General features: G+C 36.6%; 6 protein-coding genes across 7 annotated transcripts; 3 read left to right on the top strand and 3 right to left on the bottom strand.

Moving 5' to 3' along the window:
• Nucleotides 1-634: 634 nt before the first annotated feature.
• LOC117791242 (arrestin domain-containing protein 3) lies at nucleotides 635-2,424 on the bottom strand. Of its 2 annotated transcripts, XM_034630942.1 has the most exons (4): nucleotides 2,240-2,424; nucleotides 1,653-1,972; nucleotides 1,038-1,596; nucleotides 635-977 (listed from the first exon to the last, which is right to left on the bottom strand). In XM_034630942.1, the coding sequence occupies exons 1-4, from the start codon at nucleotides 2,349-2,351 to the stop codon at nucleotides 793-795; spliced, it is 1,176 nt and encodes a 391-aa protein (XP_034486833.1). In that variant the 5' UTR covers nucleotides 2,352-2,424; the 3' UTR covers nucleotides 635-792. The 2 variants fall into 2 exon arrangements, with proteins under 2 accessions (XP_034486833.1, XP_034486834.1); XM_034630943.1 differs by lacking the exon at nucleotides 2,240-2,424 and having other exon boundaries at nucleotides 1,038-1,577; nucleotides 1,653-1,678.
• A 479-nt stretch (nucleotides 2,425-2,903) lies between these two features.
• LOC117791953 (venom carboxylesterase-6) lies at nucleotides 2,904-4,762 on the bottom strand. The gene is made up of 4 exons (XM_034631895.1): nucleotides 3,733-4,762; nucleotides 3,342-3,665; nucleotides 3,145-3,277; nucleotides 2,904-3,085 (listed from the first exon to the last, which is right to left on the bottom strand). The coding sequence occupies exons 1-4, from the start codon at nucleotides 4,745-4,747 to the stop codon at nucleotides 2,917-2,919; spliced, it is 1,641 nt and encodes a 546-aa protein (XP_034487786.1). The 5' UTR covers nucleotides 4,748-4,762; the 3' UTR covers nucleotides 2,904-2,916.
• A 364-nt stretch (nucleotides 4,763-5,126) lies between these two features.
• On the bottom strand, nucleotides 5,127-7,735 carry LOC117791844 (arrestin domain-containing protein 17). The gene is made up of 3 exons (XM_034631743.1): nucleotides 7,512-7,735; nucleotides 5,615-6,634; nucleotides 5,127-5,550 (listed from the first exon to the last, which is right to left on the bottom strand). The coding sequence occupies exons 1-3, from the start codon at nucleotides 7,624-7,626 to the stop codon at nucleotides 5,285-5,287; spliced, it is 1,401 nt and encodes a 466-aa protein (XP_034487634.1). The 5' UTR covers nucleotides 7,627-7,735; the 3' UTR covers nucleotides 5,127-5,284.
• Nucleotides 7,736-8,237: 502 nt separating this feature from the next.
• Nucleotides 8,238-10,181, top strand: LOC117790499 (arrestin domain-containing protein 2). Its single transcript, XM_034629960.1, has 5 exons — nucleotides 8,238-8,440; nucleotides 8,768-8,914; nucleotides 8,974-9,182; nucleotides 9,249-9,846; nucleotides 9,904-10,181. The coding sequence occupies exons 1-5, from the start codon at nucleotides 8,326-8,328 to the stop codon at nucleotides 10,134-10,136; spliced, it is 1,302 nt and encodes a 433-aa protein (XP_034485851.1). The 5' UTR covers nucleotides 8,238-8,325; the 3' UTR covers nucleotides 10,137-10,181.
• A 634-nt stretch (nucleotides 10,182-10,815) lies between these two features.
• LOC117792112 (arrestin domain-containing protein 2-like) lies at nucleotides 10,816-13,526 on the top strand. The gene is made up of 5 exons (XM_034632099.1): nucleotides 10,816-11,114; nucleotides 11,905-12,060; nucleotides 12,123-12,334; nucleotides 12,391-12,970; nucleotides 13,114-13,526. The coding sequence occupies exons 1-5, from the start codon at nucleotides 11,000-11,002 to the stop codon at nucleotides 13,341-13,343; spliced, it is 1,293 nt and encodes a 430-aa protein (XP_034487990.1). The 5' UTR covers nucleotides 10,816-10,999; the 3' UTR covers nucleotides 13,344-13,526.
• Nucleotides 13,527-14,052: 526 nt separating this feature from the next.
• Nucleotides 14,053-16,123, top strand: LOC117792157 (arrestin domain-containing protein 17). The gene is made up of 5 exons (XM_034632173.1): nucleotides 14,053-14,167; nucleotides 14,811-14,939; nucleotides 14,994-15,211; nucleotides 15,271-15,853; nucleotides 15,912-16,123. The coding sequence occupies exons 1-5, from the start codon at nucleotides 14,053-14,055 to the stop codon at nucleotides 16,094-16,096; spliced, it is 1,230 nt and encodes a 409-aa protein (XP_034488064.1). The 3' UTR covers nucleotides 16,097-16,123.
• The last annotated feature ends 4,415 nt before the right edge of the window (nucleotides 16,124-20,538 follow it).

The raw sequence follows: 20,538 nt of genomic DNA, 5'->3' as shown, positions 1-20,538 counted from the left end.
TCATTGCCAACAAAACATAAAATTAATGTTCCAATCTAATATCTACACTGCCTCTGCCTCTATAAAAAGTATATATACCTTGTAAATTTGTCTCTGAAATACTATTTGCTTGTAATTATTTAACCGCAAAAAAAAGCTGCCGTGTAGTGCTCTGAGGTACAAAGTGCCTGAAAAAATGTAATAGCTTGGGAATTTTTTTTTTTACACGTAAGTATTAAAATATAATAGCTTAAAATTGCATTTATATATTGTATTTATTTGCAATAGAATATATATGGAATAACATATATCTCTTAATAATTTTTGATTCATGCAAGTTGAAGAATTTATATTTAGAACATATTTATTTATCGTTGCAATTGCCAACTGGAATGCTTTTATGTGGTATTTACAATTAACATACATATGTGCTTATGTGATGCGTTTTCTTAGAGATTTTTGCTGCTCTAAGTATTTAGAAGCACTGTTTAAACACATAGCTAAATGTAAAAGGAAAGGAACAAATGTAGGATTTTTTTTTTGTTAAATCCAGCTTGCTACATTAACCCAAAACAATACATAAGCTCAAATATGTAAGCTAAATATTTTTATTTTAACTATTCAAATATAAAATGAATTTATTTTAGTACACAACACACAAAAGATAATGAAACTGCTGACTAAAGAATGCTAAAGAATGTACATCTGTAACTTAATTAGTGTTTGCAAATATTTTGCTGCTTAAATATATTTAATTACATTAAGTTTTTGGAATTTCATGCCAGAACTGAGAAAACGCAAACCAAATTGCAACTAATCAGCGGCTATTGAAGAGGCTCTGTAGGCAGTTGGAGTCGGCGGCAGACGTAGCAAGGGGACATCTGCAGAATCCTCGTAACGTGGCCCAGTGGAATGCACAAAGTTATTGTACCCATTATTGTCGTCTGTATCTTCGAACACCTCTCCAATATGTGTGGCTTCCTCAAATGTTGGTGGTCCTTAAAGTGAATGATCGGTGTGTTTTTAACAGATCTATGAGGGTTATCGGCTATACTTACTGTAGACGTCATAACTTGGTGGCAGATCTGCTGCTGGCACAGCTGGAGTGTCTGGTGTTTGAGGAATCCAAGGGGTCGTATGAGCAGGATCATTGGCAATTTGTTCTAGAGGAATGGTGCCAATTATGATGGGGATTTCCATCTCCCAATCTCGTTGAAAATCGCCCGCATTAATGAAGAGATATATCACATAAGATATTTTAATAATATAGTTTTTTGTGGAGGTGGGTGGCAGGGTGGTGGGTATGTTCAGGCTTCCATTTATTAGGCGTTTCGACAGACGCCGTACCATTTGGGAGTGGAGCTCTGAAGAAACGTCATTCTTACAAATCTTCGATTTGTAGGTGCCTGAATAAGCTCTGAACTCATAGATCTGTATGAGGGAGAGCTTAACGCATTTAAGATCATTGCCAAGCGCCTGATTATCTATGTACAACTCATAGTTAATTCTCTGGCCAGGTGTATATCCACCAAAAGGTATCGTTAGCGACATTAGGACAGGACCGGAGGGACAGGGCCAGCAGCAAAAGTATTTGATGTCTTCATATTTTATTGGTATCTTGGGGGAGCAATGAAAATGATATGGCTTGGTGACAAGGAAACTGAAGAACCTACCAGCATCTCCGGGTACATGTTAAGATTATAGGTCTGCACTACGGTTAACGGCGTTTTGAATTCATGGCTCAATAGAGCAGAGCGTTCAATTACTAACGCAATGTTATAGGATACCTCTCCGTACATTTCTGTACATGTCGTCGGGCAATCGGGCGGCAGAGGTATACGGAATCTGTAGGTGTGTCTGCCAGCTGGAAGTTCTCTCTCGCAACGAATATCTGTTCGGAGATTTACATAAGTTTTTGAGCTTCGAACTTGAGCCCGCGTTCCCTCCTCTTCAAAAGAAACCTTCGCCACACCCTTTAGTGAAACATACATCGCTGTTTGGAGAGACAGAGAGACATTTATATAAATTTTTAAATATACCCTTTGTCAATTTCGAATATCCAAGTTATTTTTTTTTTTTGTTTTAGAACAGTTAATTCAACTTGAGATCGTTCTTCGTCTGTAGGCGTTTACCTTGTGTAGCTCACTTTATGTTGTATGTAATGTTATTTTCTTATCAAAAGATATAACCATAAAACTTTTCAATTTAGATAACATTTTTGGTTATTATAAAAACAATGCAAAAACGTGGTTACGTTTACCGGTAATAGTCTTGTTGGTTGTTGTAGTTAAAGCAAAGCGGCCTTTGACAGTTTCGCCGCTGTAGAAAATCCAACTTGAGCGATCGAACTCAATAGTACAATTTGAAGGCATTTCTAAAAGACTATTTCAATTTATTTGGAGTCCCGTGTACTTTCACCTCTTAAACTGAGCGACACATGCAAACCGGAACAGCAAACTAGAGTAAACTGCCAAAATATTAATAGTTCCGAACACTTATGTTTAAAAGTATGGAGAGAACCAAAGCTCCGCCGGTAGCCACATATGCGACCTCGCCAGCTGAGAGCGATAAACAAAATCGAAAGCTCCCACTTAGAGTAAACTGAGAGTAGAAGACTGCGAGAGCGGAGCCGAGAGAATGAGAGTGCAATGCTTTCGAGTTACCAAAAATATTTATATAGACAGTGTAGCCTCATCGACTTGTTCTGACTTTAGTTTTATTCGCTTGTTTTACGAATATTAAAAGAACAATATTTTGTATATTATTTATTGAGAAGTGGTACATGCGTTCTTTATTTGAGGTAATTTATTAATGAGATAGGAAGAATTATTATTTTTTTATTTTTTTAATATGTGATCAATTATCTTTGAAAATAATAAATAAATTCCTTAAAACTTACATAACATTTATAAAATAAGCTGATAAGTCGGTTTGATTTTAATTAGGAATGGGAAACAACTTGTTCCAGATATTGTAGCGTTGCTCATTAATTTTTCCCCTTTTGATCGTCAGGTTTTCATCGATTTCCAAATATTTTGGTTGATTGGGATTATATATTGGCCACTTTAAATCGCGCAAGTATTCATCAGCTGCATTGTTAGGATTTCTGTAAACGATATTACGATATATAATCAGGATAATTAGCATATTATGGTATTTATTTACCCATTTAAGGCGAATCGCGTCCACATGCGCGTAAGTCGTTCAATAGTCGTATTCTCAGGATCGGTTCTTTTAAAGAGTGGGGAAATGATTGGCACATGAAACAAATATAATAGCTCATCGTGATGCACCGCGCCTACAATATTCAGTAAATATTTATTAAATACTTATCTGTATTATTCATCTTCATCTACGCTTACCCATTGTTTTATTGGTTTTCGGATCTTTTAGGAAACTGTAGCGTCCTTTATAACGGAAATAGTAAGTGTATATTCGTGTGTGACGAGCCATGAGACGCATGAAACGATTATATTCGACTCCTACGACTGCATCGCTATAGAGTCTTCCGAGTGCTTGCAATGATCCAGGATTTTCAAACTGGCCATCGCCCAGATATTTTTTCCGAAGTACGGCACTTGCCTGCTTGGAGTGGGGCGTGTTACGTTCATAGAGCAATAAAATGGGTGCAACACGCTCCCAGTCGTAGTTCATCATGCTCCGCATGCTATCATTTCGCAGATCAACTGTTGGTAGAGGCAATTTTTGTTTTTTTAAAGAGTAAGATTAAGTTTGACTCAATTGTTTACTCACAGAATGCCCCTGTCATTAGCTCAAATTCAGTTATGCCCGAGATAAGAGGTACCTTGTAGAAGTTCCCACAACGTGCCGTTTTGTGTGGGTCTTCCACCAGAAATCGCTCCTGCCCATGGTTCCTTTCTACGACTATATTCCAGTTGGACATGGGATTCCATCCGAACTCGAACATGCCTTTGTAGGACTTAACAATATCTGACATGGGCTTTTCACGTAGGCAGCTAACTAAATCCTTAAGTGGCGTCTCAGGGCATTTTAATAAGCGCGCCTGACGCTGTGCCACATTCACGTCTGACGTTCTATACATGAACTTGCCATAGGGAGAGGCACTCATGCAGATGCCACGGTGGAAAAGACCTCGTGACATCGGCGACAACATGTGAAGGGCAATACTCGAACTTCCTGCACTGTATCCCAGAAGTGTTACCGACTTTGGATTGCCTCCGAAACGATGAATGTGCTGTTGAATCCAACGAAGCGCCAATACTTGGTCCTTGAGTCCTGCATTGCCAGGAGCATCTGCGCTGTCCGTGGCCAGGAAACCCAATGTTCCCAAACGATAATTGAGTGTAACTAGCACACAATCACGATCCATGAAATGGGCAGGTCCAGCAAGGTATTTGCTCTGTCCCGAGAACACATAGAAACCACCTGGATGAATAAATACAATCACAGGCAGTCCGGCGTTCTCATTTAAGTTCTTCGTGTAGACATTCAGTCGGAGACAATCCTCAGAGACATCTGTCATATTTCCCCATGGCTGTGGACACATGGGTCCGTCCTTACTAGCATCGAAGGTTTTGGGTGTCCATGGCTTAACGGGTTTTGGATTTTTAAAGCGCAGCTCACCCAAAGGAGGTTCCGCATAGCGAATGCCACGAAAAGCGTGAAACGGGACCCCCAGTCTCGAAGTCAGATCAACGCCATGAACCCGTCCCAAATCCAGATCCACATCAACACCCAATACACTTGTGTATGACAACAGGCACGCGAATAAAATGAAGCTCAACATCACTCAATTGCAAATGTAATTTTAATGATATTAAATAAGTGCAAGGGCGCTTATTTATAGAAACATATTTTGGTTTTCTGAATTGAAACTGTGGGTTTTCCACTGAGTCAGTCTCTGATCAATCTAACTTAAAAGTGCGCACTTATTAAGCAATTGAGATTTAATTAGTTAAATCACAGTGTCAGCGAATGGTACGCGTACGTCATATTTGAGTTAAATAAATATATATATTAAATATCTACAGCTGCGATAAAAAAAAAATAGATGTGCGTGTAATAATAATTTAAATCATTAAGAAATCGTTGATTCCATAATAAATTGACTATAATTAGAAACTAATATAAGTATTTTAAATATTTGGATTCATATGACTTGTAGATTTGATTAAGGATGCTTTAATGGGCTTGTTTATTTATTAAATATCTTGTTTGCGACATTTTGTAAACAATAGCGTATACTTGCACTCATGGCATAACACAAGTCTCTACTGAATAATATAAATACTGTAAAGATAAGATATGACTTGCTGATAAGTTCTTAAATCTCCACTGGCGATTCCACTGGCTCTCTCTCCTGTTCTCTATTCTGGTCGTTCATCGGCTGCTTTTTCTCATTACGTTGTTCGGCTCGGCGACGGCGACGATTTCTTTTCTTCGGTGGGGGATTCGGTGGCGGGCTTTGGAAAGTATCCACATCGAAGACGGGATAACGTGGAGTGAAGCGAGCTGCCTCACTGACGGTGTTGGCATCCGTATCCGCGATGTCAGCGGTCATGAACATGGCCTGCTCGTAGGTCGGAGGTGCTGTAAACACAAAAAGGAGTTGAATTTTATTCAAAAAGGACATGAAAGCAGCTCATGGACTTACGTAGCTCTGGTGCTATATTGTCCTCGATTTCAAACTCATCATCACCGTCTTCGGGCAGCTCGTAGTCCTCCAGCTCCTCTGTTTGCTCGTAGCCAGCGTTGTTCACGCCGGCAGCTAATTGCATGGCTCTGGCGGAGGTGCTCGGCAATTCGCTGGGGAGAGGGGCACAGACGGGAGTGGCAGCTGATCCAACGGTAACCAGAGGCACATTGCCAATGGTGATGGGTATGACGACCTTTGGATTGGGCATTATCCAGTTCATCATGGCCACAATACGCACCTCGTAGGAGACACGAACCACTTTGCTGAGATGCTCACATGTGGGTGCAGTGGCCGGAATCCGGAAGGACTCTGTGTAAGACTTTTGGGTATGATGGACCACAGGGCCACCCTCACGCTTGGCCAGCAGTATTTTCTCGGACACCGTACTGACAGCGGGCATATCAGCTGTGTAGGTGGCTCGCAAATAGAGCATGATCATCAGCTTGGAGCAGTCGACACTGGAGTCATTGCGCACATCGGCATGGATGAGCATAAACTGACCAGGCACAAATCCCTGCTGCTGCAGCGTCACCTTCATATGAACTGGCTTCGTGTGCATAAAGCAGAAATATTCCATGGCCTCGCTACTGGCCGGTTCGCGTAATATTTTGTTCTCCTGGTTCAGATCGAGCAACTTGAGCACCGTAAAGCCCACGTTCGTAGTGCGATTGGAGGCTCCGGCACGTATAAATATAACCTTGGCCAGGTAACGTATATGTCCGTAAATGCCCTCATACGAGGACGGACAATGATTAGGTATGGGGCAGGCAAACGTGTATGTATAGGTTCCAGCATCGATACTGAACGTCTGTCCCTGATCCGAGCCCATCAGAAATGTCGTCGACGCTATGTAATCCTCTCGGCCAGTGAAGAAGTGCTTGCGACCCGGCTTAAAGTTCGCCTGGCTTGTGGCCACCGCCTTGCCATGTTTTCTACGCCATTGTGCACAGGCATAGCCGCAGATCTGTAGTTTAATTCCTGTGAAATCAAAGAGATAAATGTAGTTTCGAATTGGATAAAGATATTAAATGAGAGTAAACATAGTAATAGAAAATTAAAATAGATAAAATAGGTAATAGATAAAATAGGTAAAATGAAAGTAAAAATAATAAAAGAAAATTAAAATAGATAAAATAGGTAACTTTTTTAATTTGGGATCAATTTAAGAAAGATTTTTTGAATAATTCCTGTCAAATAAAAGAGATAAATGTAGTTTCGAATTGGATACAGATATTAAATGAGAGTAAAAATAGTAAAAGAAAGTTAAAATAGATAAAATGAGTACCTTTTTTAGTATGGATAAATGTAAATATTTAAATATATTAATGTGATTTTGTAATTCTAGGAAAATTGTGAATATTTTAGTATACCTATATTCATTTATATTTTTATTAATTTATTTTTTTTATAGTATTGAGAAGTTAATTCTAAAGTACAATAGAATAGCCAGAGCAACTGAGGCCTTCAGGCTGAAATCTTTAACATAACATACATAGTATGTGACTAATAAATTTTGGTATTTCCTGAACTTTGGGCTAGTTAAATTGTTATCAGTCTTGTAGATCCCCTACGAGTTTTTGGTTTAGCAACAGCTTTAACAATAATTTGGTGCTTTGCATCAATAATTGTGCATTTGTTTTGTCTGTGCCAATTTCGAGTTATCACTAAATTACCCATATCGTAATGGGTTTGAAAAAATGAAAACAGAGCAAAAAAAATCAAACAAATACAAACACATAATTCATAGATAAGATTGCAGTGTGATAGCTGTGAGGCCAACCCACAGTTAATAAAATATAGTAAAAGTCGTTGAATATTAAAACTGATTCAAAGACTTTTTCAAAAGCTCACGTACCTCGAAGTTTTTTGGTTTTATTAAAATTAACTTGCACCTTGCCGGTTACGACCTGGCCTGTAAAATAAGTCCCATGTTCATTTCGATCGAACGTGATGAGACAATTGTTCGACATTTTGTGGCGCCCGGCGATTGATAATAGTTCAGTATTAATTCCTTTTGCCTAAGATATGATACGATTCCGGGATCTAACGGATACGGCTGTCCGAACCAGCTCGTTGTTGAACAGTAACTGAGTTCGTTTCGTGATACTAACACGAATTTTGGGGGCTACAACAATTTCCGAGTGCTATCTTATCATTAATAGTCTCTCTGTAATCCCAGACATGGCTGTTATAATAGTCTTTGTGAGCTAACTGCTGCCAATTCAGGAGAGCCGTTGCCTGTTTTTAGCTTCTCTTTATAAAATATTTGCATGAACTATTTCTCCAAACACACAAGAAAATATTTTTACAAAAAGATTAATGAAATAAAATATTTATAATAGCATATATTTGATTATATTACACAATTTAAATCATTTATGTACACTTTACATGTGTCGTTGTCTTTAAAAATAATACATATAAAATTATATCATAAGTGTAATACATATTTTTTTTACCCATGCCAAATGTAACATTCTTTTTTTAAATACCTAATACATAATAATCGTGTTGATAAGATAATATGTGTGAACTTATTTAACAAAAAGCAATTTTGTTTAAAAATTTAGTGTGTTTTTGCCAGCTATCCGAAACACTGACAACGTGGTAGACAAGTATAATAAAATCATTTTGCATTAAGGAAATAGCAATATCCACTAAATTTAATCATGGTTGTAAGCTGTGTAATTAATTTTAAAAACAATGAACTTGGCACTTACTATGCGGGTCAAGTAATTTCAGGCAGTGTAGTTTTAACTGCAGATAAGCCAAAGATGGTTCAAGGTAAGTTTCTAACAAAAATTAAATACACTGTTTTAATACTAAAACTAAATAAATAATATAAAAAATCAAAAAGAACTCAGTATTACATGTATTACAAAATTTCATACATCAAAGTTAGTCATATTTATTTATACTTTGTTATCTAATGCTATCTATTTTCAAAGCAATTTGCTGGGGGAACCCTTTGGCCAGCTCACTTGAATCAAAAATATATTGTATTTAATTTGAACTTGACTTATTGTATTCATTGAACATCAAAACCTGCCATGACTGATAATTGTAGTATAGTAAAGTAAAGTATATATTTTTCTTTCACTATCATTTTAGCTGTCATTTTAAAGATAAGAGGCTATGCTTCCACACTCTGGACGAATTCAAAAACAGATACGGATAATAAAACCACAACAGAAAGTTACAGCGGCCATGAAGATTATATTAGATCAAAAGTTGAGCTGTTAACAGCCGATAGAAAAGGTAAACCAAAAAAGAATGCTATAGTTAATAATATTTACATTTATATTTGAATTCTATAGAGGTCGCCCTTGAACCTGGCAGCCATGTCTATAACTTTGCCTGTCAGATTCCCGCCGTTTGTCCATCTTCCTTTGAAGGATCGTATGGACGTGTGCGATATATGGTGAGTGTTAAGCTCATCCGACCCTGGAAATTTGATCAGATATTCTCCCGTCCCTTCACTGTGCTGAAAGTGATGGATCTGAACAGAGAGGGCCTGTTCCTACGTGTAAGTTAAACAAATATATATAGTATATTTACGAATTTGACAACAAAGTTTATGGCTTTATAATAGACGCCGGCACATTCGGAGGACCAGAAGACCTATAACTGTTGGCCCTGTCGCTCGGCGCCACTGAGATTGCATTTGTCACTGCCCCAAAGAGGATATGTGCCTGGTCAGACCATGCCAGTGACAGTGCTGGTCACAAACGACAGTCACATTCGTGTTGAGGAAATCAAAGCCACCTTGGTCATGATGGTGCTCTATTACAGTCAGTGCAGCGTGGAGACGATCAGCGAAAGGCTCGTGGTCAGCAAGAAGAAGGGCGAGGGTGTCACTAGGAACTGTAAGAAGCAGTTCACCTTTGACCTGCACGTGCCGGCAACGCCACCCACCTGCTTCGACTTGTGTCGCATCATACAGATTGCCTACCAGGTCGAAGTCGAGACTAAGGTCAAGGGTTGGCACATTAACGAACGGGTTCACATGCCCGTGACCATAGGGAATGTACCTCTAACCAGGCAACTGCAACAACAGCCACGCCCACTTCCCGTTGATGTTGATGTTGTGTCACAGCAACTGAACGAAAAGGCTTTGGTTCTACTTGAAGATACGCAAGACGAGCCGCCGCTGACCATCTCTTATCCATGGGCTGTCGATGATACCATTCGTAAGTCGATTATGAGTTATCGATGCATTGATCATTCATTCAATTTATTTTACATAGAGCCGCCCAGCTATGCCGAGGCCATGCACATAGTTCGTTCCGTTCCAACGAAGTCCAAAAACTCAACATCCAGCCACAGCTCAAATAAAGGCAGGGTCGTTAACCCTTCATGTCTACAGAACGAGGAAGAGTGTGATTTTACTCCGCTCTATGCTGTATTCAATATAACAAGTCCCATTGATCCGCACCTGGAAGAAGAGAATGTTGGGGCGGAGAATATTGATGGAAAGTGAGAATTGGACAAAACCTAAACTGAAATAAATAAAATACTTACTATATATCTAATGCTTTCAACTATTCGCAAACTGACCTTCAACAATATTTCACGGTATCTAACATGCAGTTTAAATAAATATTTATTTATGTAGTTTACAATTTTGCTTACGTTGCGTGCATTTGTTGTTAACAATTATGTCAACATAGAAATATTATACACTGAGAAAATTTTCATGATATGTTATTTTGTGAAATACATGGGTTTTTTTTTTATCGTGTTGGGGCGCAAATTTTATGATGTGTATTTCCAAGATATAAAATTTTAATTTTTATTAAATTTGTATTAAATTTTTATTTTATTTTGAATTTTTCTGGAATTTCGGGTACACTATACTTCCAGAGAATTCTAATATATTTTTATATACTAGAACGTTGTTTCTTATATATTTATTGATAAAATGCATTCTTCAACAATGTCTCAAACCATTCTTAAAGTATTTATTGAAAAATTATCACACTATCAGTTATTTTTGTATGCATTGCACTTGGCGAAATGTATAATTTATAATTGTCACACGCGATAAGATAAAACATTGTCCATTTACCAGAACTGAAGGAAAAATTTGTTTCAATTTCATTTTGTTTCAGTCGGACAAATTGGAATGTTTCTGTTGCCACAGAACTTGCCAAACTTGTGGCTGTTGTTGAGCGAACCTCAAGCGTTATAATTACAATCAAATCAGTCGTGTTTTGGATTTCGATAGCGACAAGTGCGATTCGCGGCAGAGCAACAAATAAAACTAAGTACTCAAAAGCAATTGTCGATAATCGATAGACAGATTGTGAATATATTTGTGTTTGAATATTGTAACATCGCGTAATGGGTGTCACTTGCATAATTGATTTCGATAACAATCCTCATGGCACATACTTTGCGGGTCAAGCCGTCACGGGCAAGGTCACACTGAAATTGGATAAACTGAAGCTGGCAAGAGGTAAATATATTTAAAGTTTAATATCAACTTTCTGCTTATTAGAGCATTTTAGCTTTTGTGTTGTTCCCCATGAGTCATACTTATCTTATCGGCAGCTTGTTTTTAGTACTTTAGCAAAGTTTATGTCAATATTGTAAATTTTGAGGATAGACCCGATTGCGGACGAAATGATTCATCACTTAGAACTGTAACGACACGCGCTAAATTTGTAGCTTATTATTTTTGAGTTGATAACCGCTTATCATTTTAAGTAATCTGTGATAATTTCATTGGCCAATGGCCATTAAACTAATTTTAATAATTCGTATATAACAAATGTAAGAACATTTTAGTCGATAGAGCACGACTACTAGATATTCTGAAATTTATTTTAAATTTAAAAATAATGGAGAGACGAGAGGAGCTTAATTAATTCAGATGTTGATACAAATCAAGACAACGAGACGACGCGCTTAATATCACCAAAAGTTAAATTTTAAATAAAATAAAGATTCAAGACGTAGAATTGTTAACAAATTAATCAAATAAAGGTATGTTTATTTTACTTATTATAAGAAATTTTGTGTTTCAGAAAAAAATATATAAGTAAATATATAATATATAATATAAATAATATAAATATAAACATAAATTCATAAGATTTTTAAATTCATAAGATACGTTTTAAAAGTGGGTATTTTAGTTATATCAATATTTAAAAATATTTACAAATACTTCGAGTAATTTAAAGGAATGAGAAACTATGAAGAAAACGTTAAATTAATTATGTTAATTCTTTTTGTTAATTAAGCGGTCACTTTGAACATTAATGGATATGCAGAAACTCACTGGACAGAATCAAACAGCAACAACAACGATAAGCACCACAACTCCACCTCAGACACTTACAGCGCACGTGAGGACTATATAGCATCCCAGACCTATTTAGTGGGTTCCCATATGAGCAGTAAGTTTATAAATCTCAAATAAAAAGCTATCAAAATTGATAATCGATATATACATTTTTAGCGGAAGTTTCTCTTGAGCCTGGTGTACATGTCTACAATTTTGCCTGCCATATACCCGCCACATGTCCCTCTTCCATCGAGGGTCATTATGGTAGAGTGCGCTATATGATAAAAGTGTCTTTAGTTAGACCCTGGAAATTTGACCAATCCTATACACGCTGCTTTACGGTGCTGAAACTAATGGACTTGAACTACGATAGTCCCCTACTGAGGGTAAGTCTGCAGCTAGAGAATGTCTAAACCCTTATAATATGGGACTTGTTCAACAGGTTCCTGCTCATTGTGAGACCCAAAAAACATACTGCTGTTGGCCATGTAAATCTGATCCACTGCAACTGCAGATGACGCTACCGCAGACAGGATTTGTGCCGGGCCAGGTTATTCCCGTTGACATACTGGTCAATAATGACAGTCACATACGGGTGGAGCTATTGCAGATCAGCCTGGTTATGATGGTCACCTACTATGGCACACACATGTCGACAACACACTCCCAGAACGAACGTTTTATTGTCACCAAACTGATGGGCGATCCTGTGCCGAATCATTGCAATAAACAGTTCAAATACTTTCTCCGTCTGCCCGCCACGCCGCCAACTTGCTTTAATGCATGCAGAATAATACAGATTGCCTACACAGTAGAGTTGAAAGCTAAAGTTAAGGGCTTCCACATGGACGAGGTGGTCAAAGTGCCCCTGACCATAGGCAGTGTGCCCCTGTCGGAAAACATTCAAATGCAGCCACGTGATATGCCGGGTTATCCACCACAAACTCTAGACGTTACGGGCTTGGCTTATCCTGCAGAGATAGCGACAGCGCCACCTGGCGCAAATTGGGACAGCAACATTCGTAAGTACTATGCTTTTTGAGGATTAAAACAAGAAAATTGTTTTTTTGTTTTTATTTTTCTTGTAAAGTTTGGAGACCAATGCTCTTCATTTAAGAAAATGTTCTTATGATAATATTAAAAAAAATATTCTTTATTATTTTAGAACCACCAAACTACGAGGAGGCTCTTCATATGAAATCGCATGGTGCCAAAAATACAGATGAATTAGATGGTAGTGCCGTACCAAACACGGTCAACTTGGATGGCTCTAATTTTAGTCCTCGGTATCCCATATTCAATATACCAAGTCCTTCGGCGCCGATGGACTCTGCTCTGAATAATAATGAAAATGTTAATTCTGAAACGAATGTGAACAAGGGAACTTGGATTTGAACAAGAAATCGCTTAAGGATACCAAATACAGGAAAACATAACTATATTACTCTTAAGACGGTCTAGTCTTTGCTCTTGAAAACTTTACAAAATATTGAATTAAAGGCTATAAATGTCAATAAGTATGTTTATGATATGTATAATCCGTTTATGAACTATATAAAATGGGATAAGTGGAATGCCGGGAACATAGAGATATCAAATATACAGTAAGAGCCTTGAAATAAAAATAAATAAAATATTATGAAAAAAGCACGAGAAAATACATCATAGTTCCATTTAAACTGAAGAGTTCTGTAATATCATTTGCGTAAGACTTTATATATTATTCAAAGAGCTAAGAAGCCTTATCATTATTTTAGCATGAATTTGAGCATAGACCATTGCCAAGGTCTTTTTGGCTGTGATAACTACATAATAAACATAGAGCACTGAGGGGCAATATTTAACTCTTATAAATTCCAATTCCATTTCGTTGCGTTCATACGATACGAACTTGCGTCCGGTCTTATCGCTTATCTTATTCCTCAACAACAGCAACATATAGTCCACGAACAGCAACAACCCAGGCATTCAGTATTTACACCTACTTAAATTAGTCGCAAGCCGTTGCTGAGCCTAAATGTAGTGCTCTCGGAATATTACGCATTGTGGTTCGAGAAATTAGAGAAATAAGAGACTCCTAATATCGTGTGATATTTCCGTTGAAATGGTCGTTACGTGTGAGATTAGCTTCGATAATAATAGAGATGGCACTTTCTATGCCGGGCAACTGGTGAGCGGATGTGTGACCTTAAAATCGGATAAAATTAAGGAGGTTCAAGGTACTTATACACGCTAGAATAATTGACAAAAGTCAAGTGTATTACGGTTTTGCGTATCAGGAATTTAGTTGTCCGCAAGTCAAACTTTCCTCATACATTATAAATACTTGGGCGATAACAAAAAAAGAGTAGGTATATAATAGCTGATAGACTAAATTAATGTATATGTATAGAGTTTTTTATGACGACATTGATTTAGATAATATTATTTTTTTTTTTTGCAAAAAGCCGTGAAGGAATGTTAAAACTTCCGAGATAAGAGCTGTATATAAATAAATATGAGGTCTTAAAACAATTTGGTGTAAGAACCATAGCTAGGATAGTTTGTCAGAAAGTAACTATTTGTAGGTTCTATAAATTTAGTTAAAGGATAATCTATACAAAATTGTTATCAAATCAAGCTATTTTAAGGTCAAGTTGTTGGAAAATTGATTGGCCTTTAGCTTAGCCAATATATTGTTTATTTACTGTTAGCATTGATAAAGCACATTAAACCCCGATTAAAAAGTTCTTTTACGGTCTTTGCAAATATTTGCCTATTATAAATTCTTTGGTCTGCCGGCAGCTTATCACCATACAATTCACAGGGATTATATCATATCCCAGATAATTAAACAATTTCATAATTTTATATATCCGACAGCTGCGTTAGTCAAAGTAGTTGGCTACTCTATAACCAAATGGAGCGAAAGGAAAATGGCAACAACAAAACTCTTTGCTGGCAGAGAAGAGTATCTATCATCGCAGACTTATCTCTTGGGATCAGAGCAGAGTAAATGCTGAGCATACTAAAGAGTTCAATATAATTACATATATATTTTAATAGGCAACGACAGACATGTCATACAGGCGGGTGTGCATTACTATAACTTTGCCTGCCAGTTGCCCTATCAGTGTCCGTCGTCCTTTGAGGGTCGATATGGCTGCGTACGCTATATAGTCAAGGTGTTGCTAATCAGACCTTGGAAATTTGATCAAGCCTATACACATGGCATTACAGTACTCAAAATGATGGATCTAAACTGCGAAACACCACAACTAAAAGTAAATTTAAAAAAAGGAATTTATTGAAAATATATCAAATTAAAGTATTTATTTAACAGCGAGCTGCCCACAGTGAAAACTACCGCACCTTTTGCTGTGGACCCTGCAAAACGGCACCCATCAAAATGGAGCTGAATCTTCCCCAGGCAGGTTATGTGGCCGGTCAGCAGATTCCTGTTACAGTCGTCGTTATTAACAATAGCAATGTGGCCGTCTCTGAGCTGAGACTCTCACTCGTCATGCTGGTGCGATACTTCAGTGTGACACCCGAGCATTCACGAGTGGATCGAATTGTGATATCTAAAGCCAAGGGTGACTCTGTACTGCGCCGCTCAACGCGATCCCAGACCATCGATATGGATGTGCCTTGTACACCGCCTACATGTCTCACACTCTGCAATCTAATACAAATCGCCTATCAGCTGGAAGTGGAGGCATTGATCAACAGTCTACGAGAGCAGCAACTAATTACCATGCCCATTACGATTGGCACTTGGCCACTGGGAATGGGAATGGGCTCGTTAAATGGTGTCGTACAGCACCAGCCACCACGACGTAGCGATCGTTATGAGGTTCCAGTCAATGAGTTGCCTGTGATGTCGGCTATGACGAACGAATTGAGACAGAATTCTCGAGATATAGGTGAGCGAAAATATTGTTTTCCTTGGGCAATTATTAATCAGTTGCCATTGATTCACAGCTCTGCCAAAGTACGAGGAGTCAAAGCACACGCTTCGTGGTAATATCAACGAAGAGGAACTCCACGCCTTCGGTTTGAACGAATTTGCACCCTTATATCCCGTTTACAGCATTCCAAGTCCAGCGCCGGTTGTTTCTTCTAATAGTATGAATAGTGGGTTCATCAACCAAAGCTTTGAAAAGTAAAACAATGCTTTTGAGGATATTAGCTAACGCTTTTGGTTGTGCTTTGGTTCTTATGTTTACTAAGAATTACTAAAATATATTTGTCTGTAATAGTTGTTATAAATTTCGAAAGGAATTTTGATTTTTTATTTCATTTTTAGGAGTGTCTAAATATGTGAATTGTACACTTGTGTATAACAGTTTATACCTGGTTCGGTAATGGGAACAGTTTTTTTGTGTTATACAAATGCCAAATTATATTTTTGTATAACATTCTTATATCGAATGGGAATTATAACGTAGCACAAAGTCTTTTAAATATTTGTATAACATTCCACATAGGGGTTGAAATAGGGCAAAAATTTCTATCACTCTTGGGGTAGAAATTTGCTACTTTGTGGTTTGAATGAATTTACACGCCGTTCTATAAGAGTTCTTGTATATTTCTTTGGATTGTAATTTCAATACAGTAGGGTGTGAAATTCATTTTATAACTCTATAAATGAATGTGTTCTTGTAAATATAATATAAATATAGGCTGTGAAATTTATAACAATCTGTACAATTTGTTCGACAGCTTTGTAAAATTTTAATATTACACAACATAACTATTCCCAAATTAAACTGTCATAAAAAATATTACTTTTTGACTATGGTAAATAGAAAGATACTTAGTAACTTGCAAATATTATAAATTATGAAAGAAAAGCGGTTTTTGTATGACAGTACAAGTTGTTGAGTACAGTATGACAGAAAAATAAAACTCTACAAGGATTTGTTTAATATAAGAGATTTGAAAATTGCTATAATGAAAGTCAGCACTGCTTACCCTCTAGACTTTTGTCCCAAAAATTTCTGTTAAATTTGTTAAAAAGAATCTGAAGTTTTTGCACTGCTTTACAAAAGAAACCGTACACATACTATACATATGCTCTTTATATTTAGAAAGTATTTATTTAACGTTTATCCACTTACTTATACATGATAGAAAAGATTTATGAACGATTATTGCATGTATCCTTATTATTCACTCAGATTTAATATACTGTTAATTGGCGATGATATCAAATAAATAAGATATTTTTCTATTATTATATATAGTTTATTAATACAAATTGAATAAATGAAGCGTTTAATGTCAAAGAATATTAATATTGTGCTTTAAAAAATTTACGAGTTCTTGTTAATTATATAAAGGTAGCATACCCATAAATGGCTGTATAAGTCGTATACCAGTAATACCCTTTGGTCAGCAGCCATTAGGAAACGAGCACATCGCATGCGAATTAAGTTTTAATCAGTCCGAATACAGTGATATTATCTACATGGACTAGCATAAAAGTCAGAGCTAATCCCCAGCGTATGCTCTAACTGCTGTGGAGGAGAGTGGGGAACCCCAATTTGTTCATAAAACTAAACTCTCGTTCTCCAACATGTTTAGCTATTTATCGTAACCAGGATTTAATGTCATGTGGGACGCAGTTTAATTGTCACTTATGATTTGAAATGTCCTTTGTCCTTTTTTTACCCTGTACTAGAGAAATAATAATTATATAACTAAATAATAATTATAAAAAGCGTCGGTCGCTGCAAGTATAAGAGCTAGAGACACAAAATGGTTTATTTTGGTTTCTTTATGCCATATGCAGCTTGTAGCTAAACATATTTTATTTATTATTCAAATCTTTTTATAGACATTTCTACAGAGTGTCATAGTGTTGTGTGCGTTCGACTGTAAGCTTTCCGACTTGTCTGCATTTGTTATTATGTTTCCATGTTTGCGGTCACAATGCTTATGTGGTGAGGTGATAGCACTAACTGAAATGTAAATCCAAAATGTTTCAAATTAAGTTGGAGCCACGAGCTAAACACATTTTAAAAGTTATAACCGGCTTACGGAGATTAGAGCTACATCTGTTGAAATAACAGTTTACTTTTCTACGAGTGATCAAAATTTGACTAACTGACTAAACAAGTGAAACAAACTGATGCATTATTCAAATGTTATTTATATGTGAGCTACCGATTACACCACATATCGAGAAATGTTAATAGTTTAGAATCTAAGCTTTAGATGAGCATAGCAAATGCGGCTAGTTTGCAAGTTTCAGAGTTAAATGCCTTTAGCAGCGTAACACGTCTGCCTGTGTTAAGTTTCGGCCTAATCCAGTTAACCAAGTAGGCAATGGGAATAGTAATGTGGGCATTAAGTAATTTCGAACAAGGCATTTCCTACACATACCCACACACATATACAAACACACACACATACATACATATACAAGTATGTTTCGTATTCGTATTCCAAGTCGACGTTACTGGCTAACACGACGAGAATTTCGCGGTAATTGGCATTTTGCTTTGGCGTTTCGGCTTTCAAAGCAGGATAAACTGAAGAGTTGAAGTACCTTTTTGTTCCAGCTCATCTGTTGTACGACTCACTTTATAGCCTAATTAATGGATAAGCAAATTTATAATTAATAGGCCAAGTTTTTTTTTATAATATATATACATATTCTTATTTACCAATTTTTATTCTGGGCATATATATAAACTGCATATTTATAATAAATTTTGCCTTCATTACAGGGTATATCGTGAATCACTTACTAATGTGCGGAAATTTAAAAATAGTATAGAGTATATTTATCAAATAAAAAACATCTCACACGAGTCAAAAGTCTAGTTACGAAAGCAAATTGAAGCCCCGATATTTCTTAAGTTAAATTTTGCATCATAGGTCAATTATTCAAAAATGAATCTTGACCAAGTTATACATTAATAGCAGTTTGAAACAAAGAACGTGTACCTTTTCTCGTAATTTAAGGAAAGCCAAATAATTTTTTTTTAATATGTAAAATATTGATATCTTTTGAAGTTAGTTTTCAATTTAACTTTCAAAGATTTCTTTTTTGGTTTGGACTTACAGTATATATGTAAATTGTAAATTCATACATATAATGGAACAGATTCCATTTGCTTGATTTGCCTTTTTATACATGGTAGATTTAAAAAATTTTAATTTAGTTTCATGTGATGCATCTTATATTCTTAATAACACCAGCTTAACTACATGACAATATATTTTATATCTAACGCCTCAGAGTTGTAGCATTTATAAATATCAATTTAATTTTATGTGATTTTCCAATAGATTTATTTATGTTACTCAAGTGTTGGAAATTGATTAGTATGCTTAAATAGGTTTAATTTTTTACTGGCTTTAGATAGACTCACACACAAGCATGTGTGCTTGATAAACATGTTCTGCTTGACAAATAATATATTCAAGTTCTACAAAAAGAATTTTGTAGATTTTACATATTCGACATGCGAGTGAAACTCAGCATGTTCCTTGTTTATCCATCTACTCGTACTTTGCACCTTTGCGCCACAAAGAGTGCTTCAATTTTTTTTACTTGGCCAAAACTCACACGTTTTGTATGTGTGATGTGTGTGTGATGTGTGAGTGTACGTTCTGCGGCTTTCACGGGTATTTCACTGCTAGCTGATTGTACCTTTATCCTTGTTGCTGTTGCTGTTTTTATTTGCTCACAAACACATTGAGCTAAAACGCGTCTGGCAACAATCACAAGTGAATTTTCTCCACAAACGAATTTCAGCGGATCCTCGTGAGTGTGTGTGAGTGTATGTGAACTAGTGAGTTTGTGTGTGCATGTGTTGGGTAAATACTTGTTTGCATAACGGTCGTGGACTCGTGTGGTTGTGTGAGTGTATGTGTATGTGTGTCGAGCAATAAAGATGAGTGGGCACTTGTTATTAGTGCATCTGTTTTGACTTTCAAAGAACCTGACATGTGAACATGCCAAATCAATTATCGACAAGAGCAACTCATCTGTTTGATAAATTCATTTTCATATACTTATCAAACGTAGATAGAAGAAGCACAAAAGCAATTTCAACATATACAGAATAGCCATTCACTTCCACTGACTCAATATGTGGCCAGAGGCTAATTAAATTCCAATGATACTAAATTAAATACGCAACTTTTGCTTAATCTCATTATGTATCCAGTTCTTAGCACCCTCTTAAGACATTTTTAGCTCTATTCGGTGTACAAAAAGTTTATTTTTGTTAACTTTTCTAATGGCAAAAAGTCGTCACGCGTTCGCAACTGAAAGCTTCATTGTCACATCACAAGACAGAAAAAAATAAATTTCCGTAACAATATCAACAACAAAATGCACTAGGAAAATTGCAGCTGCAAGGGTTAAGCCGAGTCGCCAAAAGTTTTGTGTCAAAAACACACAAAGCTCTTTCCATGTGGATATTTTAAGCTACTTTACAGAGCCGCAAATGAAGGCGGAATAGGAGAAGACGCAACCTACAATATATATCTAACGTCAACAGATGCGAACAAAAATAGTGCAATGGGCGCCCATGGGCGTGGCACATTGAAAGCTTCTATTCAATTAAGTACAGGTAACAAAGAGCAGACT

The sequence above is a fragment of the Drosophila innubila genome (assembly GCF_004354385.1).
Source record: "Drosophila innubila isolate TH190305 chromosome 3R unlocalized genomic scaffold, UK_Dinn_1.0 2_E_3R, whole genome shotgun sequence".
NCBI classification, from domain to species: domain Eukaryota; kingdom Metazoa; phylum Arthropoda; class Insecta; order Diptera; family Drosophilidae; genus Drosophila; species Drosophila innubila.
The sequence above is the reverse complement of the archived record's forward strand: the minus strand, read 5'-3'. Positions and strand labels throughout refer to the sequence as shown.

Excerpts from the sequence above, each read along its gene's own strand:
- LOC117791242 (XM_034630942.1), bottom strand. The coding sequence starts at position 2,351 with ATGCCTTCAAATTGTACTATTGAGTTCGATCGCTCAAGTTGGATTTTC. Across the intron at positions 1,597-1,652 it reads ACATGTACCCGGAGATGCTG|ATACCAATAAAATATGAAGA; the intron begins GTAGGTTCTTCA and ends TGCTCCCCCAAG. Across the intron at positions 978-1,037 it reads ACCAAGTTATGACGTCTACA|GACCACCAACATTTGAGGAA; the intron begins GTAAGTATAGCC and ends ATTCACTTTAAG.
- LOC117791953 (XM_034631895.1), bottom strand. The coding sequence starts at position 4,747 with ATGTTGAGCTTCATTTTATTCGCGTGCCTGTTGTCATACACAAGTGTA. Across the intron at positions 3,278-3,341 it reads GAAAACCAATAAAACAATGG|GCGCGGTGCATCACGATGAG; the intron begins GTAAGCGTAGAT and ends TGAATATTGTAG. Across the intron at positions 3,086-3,144 it reads ACGCGATTCGCCTTAAATGG|AAATCCTAACAATGCAGCTG; the intron begins GTAAATAAATAC and ends TATCGTTTACAG.
- LOC117791844 (XM_034631743.1), bottom strand. The coding sequence starts at position 7,626 with ATGTCGAACAATTGTCTCATCACGTTCGATCGAAATGAACATGGGACT. Across the intron at positions 6,635-7,511 it reads TAAAACCAAAAAACTTCGAG|GAATTAAACTACAGATCTGC; the intron begins GTACGTGAGCTT and ends TTGATTTCACAG. Across the intron at positions 5,551-5,614 it reads CAATATAGCACCAGAGCTAC|CACCTCCGACCTACGAGCAG; the intron begins GTAAGTCCATGA and ends TTGTGTTTACAG.
- LOC117790499 (XM_034629960.1), top strand. The coding sequence starts at position 8,326 with ATGGTTGTAAGCTGTGTAATTAATTTTAAAAACAATGAACTTGGCACT. Across the intron at positions 8,441-8,767 it reads TAAGCCAAAGATGGTTCAAG|CTGTCATTTTAAAGATAAGA; the intron begins GTAAGTTTCTAA and ends CTATCATTTTAG. Across the intron at positions 9,847-9,903 it reads GGCTGTCGATGATACCATTC|AGCCGCCCAGCTATGCCGAG; the intron begins GTAAGTCGATTA and ends TATTTTACATAG.
- LOC117792112 (XM_034632099.1), top strand. The coding sequence starts at position 11,000 with ATGGGTGTCACTTGCATAATTGATTTCGATAACAATCCTCATGGCACA. Across the intron at positions 11,115-11,904 it reads TAAACTGAAGCTGGCAAGAG|CGGTCACTTTGAACATTAAT; the intron begins GTAAATATATTT and ends TTGTTAATTAAG. Across the intron at positions 12,971-13,113 it reads AAATTGGGACAGCAACATTC|AACCACCAAACTACGAGGAG; the intron begins GTAAGTACTATG and ends TTATTATTTTAG.
- LOC117792157 (XM_034632173.1), top strand. The coding sequence starts at position 14,053 with ATGGTCGTTACGTGTGAGATTAGCTTCGATAATAATAGAGATGGCACT. Across the intron at positions 14,168-14,810 it reads TAAAATTAAGGAGGTTCAAG|CTGCGTTAGTCAAAGTAGTT; the intron begins GTACTTATACAC and ends TATATCCGACAG. Across the intron at positions 15,212-15,270 it reads GCGAAACACCACAACTAAAA|CGAGCTGCCCACAGTGAAAA; the intron begins GTAAATTTAAAA and ends TTTATTTAACAG.